This window comes from Daktulosphaira vitifoliae, unplaced genomic scaffold (assembly GCF_025091365.1).
Source record: "Daktulosphaira vitifoliae isolate Bord-2020 unplaced genomic scaffold, ASM2509136v1 Scaffold_2, whole genome shotgun sequence".
NCBI lineage: Eukaryota > Metazoa > Arthropoda > Insecta > Hemiptera > Phylloxeridae > Daktulosphaira > Daktulosphaira vitifoliae.
This window is the reverse complement of record NW_026099573.1, coordinates 3,118,061-3,131,511: the sequence shown is the minus strand read 5'-3', so window position 1 is coordinate 3,131,511 and position 13,451 is coordinate 3,118,061. Positions and strand designations below refer to the sequence as shown.

Below are 13,451 nucleotides of genomic sequence, written 5' to 3'. Positions count from 1 at the left end.
AAAAAAAAAAAAAAAAAAACACATCTTAGTAAAACCAATACCTTCTCAGCTTCGCATCGAAGCTAAAAGTAAATTTCATTGTAATCGAGTTACTTTTTTATCATAAATGTAATGTAACTTCATTATTTATAAGATTGAGTAAATTTTAAGTAATTTAATTTCTAATCTTATAAGTCATTAATTTAATTACCAAAAAGAAAAGTAATTTACCTAGCACTGGGCTATCTCTAATGATATGTCTAATTTTATCTAAATATTATTAATTTTAAAACTTACTTTATTTTTCTGATATGTTGCTACTTATATTTATATTATGTGTATTTAAAAAAAGACTGTTGAAGTATAAGGTAGATATAATGAGATATTTTAACTATGAATTCCTTGGCTAATTTTTTTCTAAAAATATATAAAATTAATCCAATACCACAAAAATCAGTAGATACACATATTCAAAAATGTTTTATCATCATCAATGAATAGATACTTCTATATCTGTTAATGTTTAATTTATTTATTATTAATTATTTAGCCACAATTATAATTTTTTTCTCCTATTACACCACTAACCGTGTATAATTGAATAGTTTTTTATTATATTATAAAAAAAAAATCTTAGTGGTAGTCCTAATAAAGTAATATTAATCAAATTTTCATTATTTAATATGATTTCTGTATTGTTAGATGAATACAATGTTAAACCGAAAATTCGTAAAATTGAAAGAAAACTTGTACCTGTTGTCGAAAAGCTATCAGTAGAAGAGTTGATGGAAACCAATACATATCAGAAGTTTAACAAATGCATGGAAAAAGTTTTTGAAAGCACTGAAGAAACTGATAATACACTTGACATGGGTAATTTTATTGATAATAATTTATCTAAATAATTATGAATTAGTATAATATGTCAATAAAATATTGAAAAAATATTAACAGGAGAAGACGATGTCCCACCAGAAGCATTGATTCCAAAATATGTATTGCAAGAGCTCTGCAGTGAATCTGCTAAATTAAAAACTTTAGGGGCTATGGAATCTATCCCATCTAGTAAAATAATACGTCTGTTAAGTATATTAGAAAAAAACATAAGAGATGGTGCCAAAGTTTCACCAATTGCAGACCCAGTTAGTAAAAAGAAAATTTATATTAAAAATACAGGGTCATTATTAAAAAATGGAATGATCCCACATAATACAAAAATAATAAATTACTGAAGATCATTTTTTTTTTTTTCGTTTTGGAGAAGTGGTCAAATAATTTTTATTTGCATACTTCACCTATGTATGCCACTAGTTCGTTAATATTATAATATTCATATTATTAATTTAAATAGGAAGATGATGAATGTGAAAGAAAATTATGGATGGAATTAGCAATGGAAAGAGTTATGCGAGCAGTAGACGCATCTCTTACTACTCTTTATGTTTTAACTTCTCCAAAAATGCAGAAAAAAGTGTATTTAGAAGATGTTATTGATAGAGTTGTTATGTTTACGAAATATCAATTGCATAATACAATTTACCCTGCTTTTGATCCTGTTTATAGGTAAATTAATTTAATTAATTGAACATACATCGAATATACTTCAAACCAATTTATGTTTAAATAGAATTCAGAAGAGTAATGATAACTATACTGGAAGTGCTCGTAAAAAAAGGGCTCATCCAAAAGAAGTGCGAGACAAAAATGTGCTATCATTATATTCTAAATTGGCAGAAGTAGTTTCACTCTTAGCTGAACTTTTACAAATACAAACTCTGACTGATACAGCTGTACTTCATACTTCTTCAATGGCAGTTTCTCCATTTTTTGTTGAAGAAATTAGTGAACTTCAACTATCTGCTTTAAAACTTGTTACGACGGTAGTTTAAAATTTTCACTTTAAATATTATATTGTTATTAATTTAAATACCATTATATTATTTTATTTTCATAGATTTTTACAAAGTATGACAAGCATAGAAAATTACTTTTAGATGATATCCTCGCATCTATGGCTCGTTTACCAAGTTCTAAAAGAAGCTTAAAATCGTATAGAATTAGTTCAGAAGAATATATTCAAATGTTATCAGCACTTGTTCTGCAATTAATTCAGTGTATTGTTATATTACCTCCTAATTTAAATGAAAAACAATCAAACGTAAGTTTTTTTTTGTGAACAAATAATATTCTCGTAAGTGTTTAATTCAAATAATTAGACTTTTTTTTTTTTTATGTAGCATGATCCTGACACATTAATAATTAATAAATTTAAAACTGCTCGAACTACAGCATCAAGTTTTTTGCATGTTTTTTTGTCTAAATGTAGTAGTAAAAGTGAAGAAATTGATTATCGTCCAATATTTGAAAATTTTATTCAAGATTTGTTAACAACTGTAAATAAACCTGAATGGCCAGCATCTGAACTTTTATTAAGTGTACTTGGAAGATTGCTTGTGGCTAACTTTGTCAATAAAAACTTAGACATGTCCTTAAGAGTTGCATCACTTGATTATTTGGGAGTAGTAGCTGCAAGACTTAGGAAAGATTCAGTTACTTCACACCTTAGATTAAAAACTATTGATAGTATAATAATGGACATAAGGGCAGAAGAGCTTAAAGATGAAGATGGCAATTTGACAGTATGTAAATACTTAATATATTTTTTCAACTTTTCAATAATAGAATAAATATTTACTGTTTTATTTATAGGAAGAACCTCAGGAAGTTAAAGATGACGAAGAAAGAACACAGTTTTTACAAAGAGTGCTTTTAGATTATTTGGCTATAAGGAGTTTATCTGAACCAGCTTTAAGACATGCTAGGCATTTCTATTTAGCTCAATGGTATCAAGATAATATAGATGCTGTTAAACTGTCATCTAACACATCTAAAAGAAAAAAGAAAAGTTCACGTAAAAAATATGGTGATTATAATTTTATTTATTTTTAACACGCTTATATTAGTTTCACCTGTATGTATGTTTGTAACTCTCCAAACGCCACGCGTTATCACATATTCCGTCGTCTAGACTAGACTGTCATAACGCATTCACCCCTCCCCACGCCTCGCTCTCCACACGACAGCACACTATTCCTATAAAAATTTATTTTTAGTTATCGTACCCGTACACACGTGCTTGTCATCAATATTATATATATATAAACAAATTTTTATTTTGACTGACCAATACCGCCCGCGTCTAATGCGCCTTACGTATATATATTTATATATTCCTACCACCGTTTATACCTCAGGTATAACGTTAGTCCGACCCACCCGGCCATAAAACACAGCTATACCTAGTGCATGATACATTTACGTAGTTAAGTCGCATTATTTGTGTATATATATATATATATATATATTCTAATTACTATTAAAATTAATATATTAACACGATTTATTCTAATTAAGAGATATAAAGTATTCATTCCGATTACGAGGGATGATTTCCGTATCGTCATTTTTCGTCACTACCTCCACGTTCCGGGAGTGAGTAATTTACGCGCCTGCTGCTTTCCTTGGATGTGGTAGCCGTTTCTCAGACTCCCTCCCCGGAATCGAACCCTGATTTCCCGTTACCCGTAACAACCATGATATTGATAGTAACTACTATCATAACACGAAACTAAAAAGTTAAAAATAATTTTTAAAATAATTATGAATAAAAAATACTAGTATTATTGTAATAAAAGCGTGGGTGCTTTGTACCATATTTTTCGTATATTGAGTGCCCGACGCTTTTATCACAATAATACTAGTATTTTTTATTCATAATTATTTTAAGCTTATTTTAAAAATTATTTTTAACTTTATAGTTCGATGTGCTTTAAAAGCGTGTTTTTTTAGTTTTTTAAACTATATTTATTAATGGATACAATTATTCATTTCCAGAGATTCTGTTATTATAAGTACACACTGTATGATTTCTTAAAATAGTTTTAAATTATAAAATGTTAAAAATTTAGGGTCAGATGATGAAGATGAGGGTGAAAGTAGTGATTCAGCTGACGAAATTGATACACAAAAAGATGAACATAAAACAGCTGAGAATATTAAAATTTGTGAAATAAGAAAAGAGTATTTACTTACCAAAATCAATCCATATAATGATGAATCAACTCAAGTAATGCAAACCTATATAGATTATGATAGTGCTGAGTTAGTAGCTAGATATTTAGCATCTAAAAGACCATTTTCTCAAAGTTTTGATACATACCTTAAGCATGTAAGTTATTTTTCTGTATTTTTTCAATATAAACAGCTATATAATTACTTTATTATAGATCATCAAAGTTTTGACTGAAACTTCAGTGAATATTCGAACAAAAGCAATGAAATGTTTGACAATGATTGTTGAAGTTGATCCAGGTGTTTTAGGGTTAAAAGAAATGCACTTAGGTGTAAGTCACTCTTTCCTAGATCATTCAACTTCTGTTAGGGAAGCAGCTGTTGATTTAGTTGGAAAATTTGTTCTTAGTCGTCCAGAACTTATTGATAAGTATTATGATAAATTATCAGAAAGAATTTTAGACACTGGTGTCAGCGTAAGAAAACGAGTTATTAAAATAATGAAAGATATATGTACTGAATGTCCAGACTATCCCAAAATTCCTGAGATTTGCGTTAAAATGATAAGACGTGTAAATGATGAAGATGGAATCAAAAAATTAGTTATGGAAGTGTTTCAAAACATGTGGTTTACTCCAGTACGAGAAAAACCAACACTTGATACAAAATCACTATTACGAAAAGTATTGAACATAACTGATGTTGTAGTGGCTTCAAAAGACTTAGGCTTGGAATGGTTTGAACAGTTATTGTTAAGTTTATTTAAACCTAAAGAAGATAAAGATGACTCAGCAAAAGTTGCTACTGAACCACCAAAAGTATTGATTACAGCATGTAAGCAAATAGTTGATTGTTTAGTAGAAAATGTTGTTACGTTAGATGGTGGAGGTGGTGGAACATCACAGCAACTTGTAGCCTGTTTAACTACATTATATTTGTTTGCAAAAATTCGCCCTCAACTTTTAGCAAATCATTCTCTTACTCTACAACCATATTTAAGTTTAAAGTGTCAGGTAAAAATCTTAGTAAATAATTTTTTTTATATAAATAGCTAAAATTATGACAATGTTGTATAGACTCAAGGTGACTACCAAATAATTAGTTGTGTTGCTCGAACATTAGAATTAGTAGTTCCTCTAATAGAGCACCCTAGTGAAATTTTTCTCTCACAACTTGAAGAAGATGCAGTTAAACTTATAATGAAACATGATCAAACAGTAATTTTGAGTTGTATATCTTGTTTAGGATCTGTCGTGAACAATGTTACTAGAAACTTTAAACTAATTAGAGATTGTTTTGGAATATATTATAGTAAGATTTTTTATTATTTATTTTTAGAAGCAAAATGATGATTCAATTTGTTTTTATAGAATATTTAGGAAATTTCCAAAAGCTACATCAAGATCAATGTACAAATCCTCAAACATTGATTCCTCTGCGACCAATTTTTCGGCGGTCAATATACATTGTTGGTTTAATGTTGAGATTTTTTGATTTTTCTGACAAAGAGGTTTATGGTGATACTTATCCGGTAAATTACATAATAAAATTTTATTTTAAAACATAAAATAGAATAGAATTGAATATTATTTTTAAATACTTTCCTTCAAAATTATTTTTTTCTATTTAATATATATAACATTTATAGTATTTATCATTTAATAGGAAAATATAAGAAACATTATTTATGATATGATGTCATATTTTATGCATGTAAATGAAGAAGATACAAAATTATTTGCTTTGAAAGCAATTGGCTCTATTTGCATAAGACATTATGATTTTATGTTATCTCAAGATTTGATGAATGTTTATTTAAATATACTCTCCAATGATCATGCTTCGAATACTATGAAAAGCCAAGTAAATGTCATAAAATTATTTACATTTTAAAATTGCTTTTATTAAATTATTTTGCTTTATAAAAAAAAAAAAGAGTAATTTTTAAAAATTGTTCCCAAATTTAATTTTAAACATTTTTTTTTGTTTTTAACTGGATTGGTCAGGTGTATTAAGTCCTCTTGTAACCTCGTATAATAGAATGTGTTTTTAATACTTATCTGTATAAATTACTTATTTCCCACATGTATATACATATAGAAGTTATATGTAACAAATGACTAAAATAACTTAATTTGAATTTATAATTACTAGATTTTAAATAACATTGAAGTGTACCTAGAAGAAGAAGAAAAACGTATGATTAAACAAGATTTGGAATGTAAGAATTAATGTTTATTTTTATAATTGTTATTTATTTATTTATATTTTTTAAAGTCTCAACTATTTATTAAATTTACTCTTACTATGGAATAATTTATCCTAAAGGGTCGAAAATGTCGAAAAAAGAAAATCTTAAAGAAATGGGAGATGTATCATCTGGAATGGCTAGTACAGTAATTCAGTTGTATCTTAAAGGAATATTAAATTCTTTTTTACACACTAGTGTACAAGTTCGCCAAGCAGTCCTTAAAGTAATTCAACTTATTTTAGCACAAGGACTGGTACATCCTGTCCAGGTAAAAATTATGTAGTTATATATTGTATATTTATTTTTTAAATTTGGAAATATTTTGATTAAGAAAAAATATATATATATACTAATGATCTCAGTAGTCAAGCCTTTTGTTATAATAAAAAAATATGTTTATATTTTTTCTTTAATTTTTTATTATAGATTGTACCTTACTTAATATGTATGAGTACTGATACAGAAAAATTAGTTAGTAGCCGAGCAGACAAACATTTACAAGAAATTGAAAAGAAATATCCTGGATTTATCCATATGGGTGCTCAAAATGGTATAAAGTTATCTTTTCAACTTCAAAGTATTGTACAACCTAATGGTGCAATGGTTCGTGGTTATCGTCTGAAAGAAAATGATACTATTCCTAGTGCCTTAAATGGATGCCTATATTCAATACTTAGAACAAAACAACAAAGAAGAGCTTTAGTACTGTCAATTTTGAAACAATTTGAGGATCAAGGAGTAAAGATTATTAGGACATATTTTTTATAATTTATTAACAAATAATAAATGTTTATTATACTAATTTTAGAAAACAAATTTGGCCCAAATGTTATATTTAGCTGACAACTTAGCATATTTTCCATTTCAATCCCAAGATGAACCATTATTTATAATACACCATATCAATACAATGATATCAGTATATGGAACAAATTTGCTTCAAAATTTTAGAGAAGTTTGTAGTCTAAACTTTTAAAATAACTTATTTAAACTAAATGTATAATTATTTCTATTGTGCATATTATCATTAGGGCCTTCTTCCAAATCCTAATGCTCTACCACATCATAATAAAATTGAGGGTGCTATAGAAGACGAAGATGATGAAGATGAAAATAGTCTTTTAGAAAGAGTACCTGATGATATAACTAATTTACAAGAAGTGTTAATAAAGTCCCAAGGTTGCCTTCTACTTTTAGTTCTCAAACAATATCTCAAAACAGTGTATGGAATAACAGATTTGTATGTTATTTATATATATATTATACATATTAGTACTTATGGATAGTTAAATAAATAGTAATTTAATTTACAGAAAAATAACCCAATATTCTCCAGCTGAATCTAGTAAAATGTATGATAAAAATCTGAGCAGAAAATCAAATGCAAAATTTAATCCTAAAGCAACTATTCAAAAACTTCAAAATGGATTAGAAATTAATGCAACAGATATTTACAAGGCTAAACAAGAATTAATATCTCATTACTTAGAAGTATGTTGTTATAATGAAATTACATTTATAATTTCAATTATTGTTATATCATATATAGGGTTGGTCAGTATAATACATAAAAGTAGAATATGTATTATATCTATCTATTTTATGATATTATATATATGTGTGTAGTACTTCTAGTTTAATTTTCTATAAAAATAATTTTTTACTATAAAAAAATAGATAAATAATTTTTTGAAAAAAAAAACCTTTTAATAATAAACGTAAAATGTGCATTATTTTAGTTAAATATATTAAAATTATTGATACTAAGTGGTTAACTTAAAATATGAACCATTATAATAGGGTTTATCAAAAATATCAATATTATGATTGAATATTTCTGAATTCCTTAAAATATTGATTATTAAGATAAAAATGAATGTTTTAAAAAATAGTTAAAATTTAGATTACTCAATTTATAATTAAGTTAAATTATACTATGTTTGATATTAGCACAATAACAGTTATGCGATGATTTAATGGATATTTCTTGTATTAAAATATTACAAAATTTAGTTTTTTACAATTAAATTATAAATTCAAAATGATTAACTTAAAATATAGAAAATAATAATATATATAGAACTGTTCTGGTTGACATTTATTAAGGTCATTCAAGTATCAGGTAAGATTAGTATAATTTAGGGATTGGGTTTTACTCTGGATTGTAAATTGTTTAACATAATAATATATTAAATAATATGAAATTCATGTACATTATTTTACTTTAATAGGTTTTCACTTGAATAATAACTATTAATTTTATTTTCATTGCATTATAGTTTGATTATTGAATACAATTGGTAACAAAACAAATATAATAATTAAAAAGAAATATGTTATACATAAATGTAAATTAATATGGGATATATCATAATTGCTTAAATGTTTAAAAATAAGTTCATGTGATTCATTTTCTTATCATTTATCACACTAAAAAAATAAATATAAAAAATTAACTTATTTACATGAATTTAAAATATTTTAGTTTTTACTATATTATAATTATTATATAAATTGTACTCTCACTCATATACGCCCATCACAAAGGGACATAGTGTAATGCAGTGGATCAGTCGCCACCTTAGCGCTGATGTTCAGCTGTGTTATTTGCTGTTAGTTCCTGGATTGGTGACCATAAGATAACTTTAATAGTGACACACATATTTCCTTAATGGTAGTTCTCTTATCAATAATAAGGTTGACAGCCGAAAAAAATTTTTCCAATCAATAGCTGACTCCAAATATTGCTATAGAGGAAGACGATTATGATAAACAAGTCATTTTTTTAACCCTAGCACTTCAATTTCTTTTAATATTATAAGGTTTTTGTTATTTACATATATATTTTCATTTATCTGTTATGAAATAATTTTTATTTTCATCTCTTATATCTTATTAGGGTGTCAATTACATTTTAAAATGGCACATAAATAATAAACTAGCTTATGAAATAGAAAATGGCTGGTTGATAATAACTTTTGAATCAGTATTTCAGAAATTATCAATAATTTCAAGTTATTACTTGAAGTGAGGAATGGGTGTTGCTATTTTATCAATAGTCTATTCCCAGTCATACTCTTCCTCCCACCTAGGTATGAAAATGAGAATAACTTCTGAAGTACTGGTTTAAAAGTTGTTATCGATCAATCATTTTCTTAATTAGATCATTTTCTATTTTATACACTATTTTCTATGTCATAAAAATTATTTTATACAGATAAATGGAAATACATATTTAAATAACAAAAACTGAAAAAAAAATTTTCAAAAAACTTTATATATTAAGAGAAATTAAGTGGCTAGTGTCAAAAGAATCATTCTGTATAATATAATCAAGATGTGTAAAACATATTATACTTGTAATTATTTAAACCTACTAATATGTTGATATTTTATATTAGTTGTGCAAGAGAAAACAATATTTTATCTGAATATTATTTTACTACAAATTAATTATTTTTTATATTTATTTATTTTTTAATTTAAATTATCTTATGTATAAATATATAAAAATGTAATATAATTAGTTAAATTGTGTGTAAAAATATTAAAAATATCCTACTAAGTTTATAACATTTCAACATCCTTTCTAGTTAACTATTTACAAAAAATTTAAAAATGAATAATTTTGCTGATTACCTAACAGTAATTTTAAGTACTTTTAAATAACATTCTTTACTTCCACAAATGTATAATTATTCAATTTTTAGCTTAAACATTTGATCATAAATCTTGATCCTGATGATGAAGGAACTGATGATGCTGGAGGAACACCTAAAGCTCTAAAAGCTGTTCCTTCTACACCTGGCAATAATATCAACTCTTCTATTCCACAAACACCAACTACTCCTAATCATATGGATTCATCTAGTTTATCAAATACATCTCCAGAATACTATAAACAAGTACATTTTTGATAAACTATTTTTTAATATAATAACTACCTTATTTATTATTTATTTATTTATAGAATAATGTGCAATCAACACCAAAGGTTCCTAAGTTAACGATTATACCACCTAAACCACCATCTTCCAAACATTCTCATCACCATCATAAATCACATAAATCAAAAAAAGCTGATCGCCCTAAAAAACATCATCATAAAAGAAAGAAAGCTAAAGGTGGTGGAAGCTCTGAAGATAGTGACAATGCATATAGTGATCCAGATTTCTTAGTGTAAACAGGTACTTTGTTGTAATTTATTGATTTTGTAAATAGGATTTGTCTTTCTTTTTTTGTAAAGTATTTGTTGGCAGATGAATTATTTATATTTTTATGAATAACTATTAAAATTAATATTGTATTTAGTGCTCAATTGACTATTCTTAATATGAGTTATAAATTTGATAACAATTTATATTTCAAAATGAGCACATGATGTGAGGTCTGATAATTTTAATTTTTCTTAAAATTATGAAATAATTGTTTTCCCACTATTACTAATGTTGTGATATGGTGTATAAAAGATTATAATTTTTCATTGTAATTATGATTTTATCAAGATTTAAAGCCTATATATTAAATAAAACCTTATATATATAGTATGTCCCGTCATATTCTGACATCTTTAATAACATTTTTATTGACCAAATATTTTGTGTTACCTTTTTTTTAATTAATAATTTTTACAATTTTGAACTACATTAAAAGCATGAATTCAAATAATAAAAAATATGTTTTAAACTTAATCCTAAATTGTAAAAGTTATTTAAACAAAACAAAGTAACGTAAAATATTGACTGGATTAAAAGTAATAAAAAATGTCAGAACCTGGTAGGACATTCTGTATCTATAATATATTCTATTATTAAAAATTATATTGGTATAGTTTGGTGTTTCTTTTGATCAACAATAAAAACTAGTCAGCCAATTTAACCTTTAATCAATATTATCAAAATATGAAAATTTAAATGTTTTTTAATTAATTTTTGTATACTTTTTCAAAAAGATTTTTTTTGATACTTATATAATTTTTTTTTTCTTTGAAGAATTATTTATCTTGTTTTTTTTTTATGTATTTTTCTTAAATTGAACATAATTGTATTAGTCTAATATTTAGAGAAATAAATAAAATATGATGATTTTTTTCTTGAATGTTAGCAAATCTCATCCTTATTCATTAATTAATTTATTTTTATTAAAAACACATGATTCATTGATGGTTTATGCCATATTTTTATTATAAAGTATTAGGCAGGTATGATTATAATTATTATAATAATTATTCTATATGTTAAAAAATAAAAAAAAATACGATAAAAAAAATTATCATTTAGTAGGTGAAATTGTTAATAAAAGCAAATGTTTTTAATAGTGTACTAATAATGCAGGTTTACTATATAAATAACTTAATGTTAATTAGTATGAATTTATTGGTTAAAAAAAAGTATGGATTATATATATAGGGAAACTTTTTTATCATAACCCACTCAAATGCAGGATAAAAATAATTTAAACAATTTTTTTGTTACATATTGTTGAAGTATTAGCTATGTAATACTTTTTAAGTTCATCCTTATGCCTTGTAAGAATGTCAACTTTGTTTTTTTTAATAGGAACACATATTTTGAATTTAATAGTGAATGGCATTTGCATTTTTAATATAACTTTATTTGTTTATTAGATATAAAATTAAAAAATTTAAAATTATATGTTAATATACATGTATGATATACAAAGGATTTCAAATACAGGTTATTAATTGGTGTTTTAGGACGTCACTATTCACAGCATTTATTATCAATGGTAGTAAGGCACATAGTGAGTTTATAATTACACCAACTGATGTGTTTATTGTAAATTATGACTATCAATAGATCTCCTTTCTGTATTGACAGTTGATGTATTTACAAACTCACAATAATGTGCCTTATTAACATTGATAATAAATGCTGTGTATCTGAGAATATTGACGTTATAAAAAACCAATTAGCAACCTGTATTTGAAATCCCATTTATTATACATGTATATTAACTAAAAAATTTTATATCTAATAAATGAATGGTTATATTAAAAATTCAAGTGCCATTTATTAAATTATAAACATAAACATTTTTTTTAATTCAAAATATGTTTTCCTATTTAAAAAAAAACACAGTTGACCCCCTTACAAGGCATAAGGGATGAACTTAAAAAGTATTACATAGTTAAAAATTCAAGAATAATGTGTAACTAAATGTAACCAAAAAAAAATTATGTTTTATTTATTTTTATCCTGTAAGTATTTAAGTGAGTTATGATAAAAAAAATCATTCTATATATATATAATATTTACAATTTTAGTTAAGTAACACTGCGATATATTTAGTAAAATTATTAATTTACTATTTGAAACAAATACAATAAATTAAATGATAAAATTTTGTACATTAAATATAGTGTTCAGTAAGTAAGGAAACTAGTTTCTATTATTCTAATTATTTGTAACAAACAATGAAAACAGACAATTTCATTGTCTGTTTCCTTACTTACTGAACACTGTATAAATTAAAAATTTTATTGTTATTCATTAAAAACGTGTTTGAACATAGAAGAAGAGTATCATATATTAGAAGAAAAAATAATATATTCCATTTATTTTTAAAACTAATAAATGACTAAATTGATATTTATTTCATATTTTAACTAAAAAAAATGTTTTAAACTAGCAATATATTTTATGCATCTGAAAAAAGAAAACAAAATTGAATTTTTACAAACATACAAGCCAAAATACTCATGTAACAAGGGAAATAATCAACTGTGATCATTTACTTTAGTGTGGAAGATAATAAAAATAATAATAATGTCTATAAATTTAAATGGGTAAAATATTGTACTATTATAAATTAAAATGTATCAAACTTAAAAATTTACTATGATGCTAATTTTTTCCATTAAAGTAAATGTTTAAACAATTTATATGTTTATAATGTAAATGATTTATTTTTATAATGATAAAATTCATTATAGTAGCTATACATATAATTTATTATTAAAGTATGTAAATTAATTTTTTTTATGTAAACAATATGATTTCTAAATTTAAATATTTTTCAGCAATATTTTTATTACTTCATTGTTTATTTATGTAGATGTATTGTTTTATAAAGTAACTGTACAAAGTGTAACTAACCACCTAAAGAAAATAAATAATTATATTTTAAT

General features: G+C 24.7%; 1 protein-coding gene across 3 annotated transcripts in view; it reads left to right on the top strand.

Moving 5' to 3' along the window:
• LOC126898774 (nipped-B-like protein B) overlaps positions 1-13,207 on the top strand; it is a 22,203-nt gene extending 8,996 nt beyond the window's left edge. For all 3 annotated transcript variants that reach the window (XM_050673096.1, XM_050673095.1, XM_050673097.1), the window contains exons 9-29: positions 682-852; positions 934-1,121; positions 1,331-1,542; positions 1,607-1,859; positions 1,934-2,137; positions 2,217-2,618; positions 2,689-2,902; positions 3,948-4,207; positions 4,266-5,063; positions 5,127-5,361; positions 5,421-5,581; positions 5,716-5,913; positions 6,205-6,271; positions 6,379-6,569; positions 6,728-7,039; positions 7,110-7,256; positions 7,333-7,541; positions 7,615-7,792; positions 10,012-10,206; positions 10,272-10,488; positions 12,953-13,207. In XM_050673096.1, coding sequence (XP_050529053.1) covers positions 682-852; positions 934-1,121; positions 1,331-1,542; positions 1,607-1,859; positions 1,934-2,137; positions 2,217-2,618; positions 2,689-2,902; positions 3,948-4,207; positions 4,266-5,063; positions 5,127-5,361; positions 5,421-5,581; positions 5,716-5,913; positions 6,205-6,271; positions 6,379-6,569; positions 6,728-7,039; positions 7,110-7,256; positions 7,333-7,541; positions 7,615-7,792; positions 10,012-10,206; positions 10,272-10,484 — 4,808 coding nt within the window. In that variant the 3' untranslated portion in view covers positions 10,485-10,488; positions 12,953-13,207. The remainder of the gene's footprint in view (positions 1-681; positions 853-933; positions 1,122-1,330; positions 1,543-1,606; positions 1,860-1,933; positions 2,138-2,216; positions 2,619-2,688; positions 2,903-3,947; positions 4,208-4,265; positions 5,064-5,126; positions 5,362-5,420; positions 5,582-5,715; positions 5,914-6,204; positions 6,272-6,378; positions 6,570-6,727; positions 7,040-7,109; positions 7,257-7,332; positions 7,542-7,614; positions 7,793-10,011; positions 10,207-10,271; positions 10,489-12,952) is intronic.
• Positions 13,208-13,451: the final 244 nt, after the last annotated feature.